The sequence below is a fragment of the Entamoeba invadens genome (assembly GCF_000330505.1).
Source record: "Entamoeba invadens IP1 unplaced genomic scaffold scaff_1105074724549, whole genome shotgun sequence".
In the NCBI taxonomy this organism is placed as follows: domain Eukaryota; phylum Evosea; order Mastigamoebida; family Endamoebidae; genus Entamoeba; species Entamoeba invadens.
In genome coordinates this window covers 85,236-86,496 of record NW_004443664.1, presented here as the reverse complement: position 1 = coordinate 86,496, position 1,261 = coordinate 85,236, and the positions used below count along the sequence as shown (strand labels likewise).

General features: G+C 36.4%; 1 protein-coding gene across 1 annotated transcript; it reads right to left on the bottom strand.

The window, feature by feature from the left end:
- Positions 1-96: 96 nt before the first annotated feature.
- EIN_238960 (hypothetical protein) lies at positions 97-1,146 on the bottom strand (the record flags this gene model as incomplete). Its single annotated transcript, XM_004260349.1, has 1 exon — positions 97-1,146. One exon carries the CDS (start codon positions 1,144-1,146, stop codon positions 97-99), a length of 1,050 nt encoding a protein of 349 aa, XP_004260397.1.
- Between the last annotated feature and the right edge of the window lie 115 nt (positions 1,147-1,261).

Genomic DNA, 1,261 nt, shown 5'->3' with positions numbered 1-1,261 from the left:
ATAGTTGTCCAAGTAAGATCAGTTCTATTGTTCTTGTGTTACAATAAACAAACAAAACCATAAAAAATACAAATAGTAAATATTTTAAAAATTGATTTATTTAAATGTAATACATATCACTCTTCTCACCACGAAATCCCATGTACTTGGCAAGAAGCTTTCAAGGTTCACTCGTTTTGCCCTGTCGACAAAATGTTTTCCAATTTCTCTTTGGAATGACTTGTCCTCCTTTTGTCTCACACTTAAAACATTTTTATACCCCACTTCAAGCGCAAACAAGTCTCTTCCTCTTTCGCTTCGATTTTGCTTCTCCCCAAAAAGTGTGAACAAAACATTTTGAGAAAATTGAGGCACAAAAAATCGATTTGGCCGTTTATTGACACTCCTCGCAGTCGCTTTGATTCCAAACAAGAAGTCGAGTGGCGACAAATACAACGTCTGACTTTCGCTGTAAAACCCAAACACGCATTCATCACAAAACACAAAGAACGCGCATTTTGGAATGTTATAGACCTTCTCGAAAAAGTCTTGTGAACAACTTTTAGTAATCGGAATTGGCCTCTCGCTGTCATATAAGACCTCAAACTTCGCACATGAAATCCACTTGTAAAAGTCTGCTCGACAATTTTCAATCACCAGAAAGTCGACATCGGTGGTGTCTAAAATCGACTTTTGAGGATGTTGAATACTCGGCGACTTCCTTTGCTCAAAATTTTCGTTGAGAAGATTTAACCCTTTTGTGCCATTTTCTATAGACATTTTTTGAGTCTGTTTCTCGTCGCCACGTGTCGTTTTTGGAATTTCTCTAATTTCAAGTTTGTTGTGAGAAGGCGGAGAGAGTGATGGATATGACACTTTATTGAAACCGTTTTTAATTTCTCTTGTTTTACTTGGGAATACTGGGGGCGGAGAGATCTTGTCAATTGGCTTCTTGTTATTAGCAAAATTGGGTAAGACGGGATAGGCCTTGACAGGCAATGATGGAGATAGACTGTTACTTTTTGGTCTTAATTTTTCATCTTTTTGTTGTTGTGGTATAAAAATGAAGTTTTGCAAATTGTTAACGTCTGGTGGTGTCGTTTTAGAAAGCAAGGGTTTTTCTTCTTTTGTTTCCTTTGTGTCGGTTTTGCTTGGTGAAAAGTCCATTTTTTGTGACCCAAAATTGTCGTCGATAGTTTCTTTGGTAATAAAAGTTGTTATAGGATTTGAATTAGTAAGAAAAGCATCTATATCACTCAAAATTTCTTCTTTGAATTTCTTG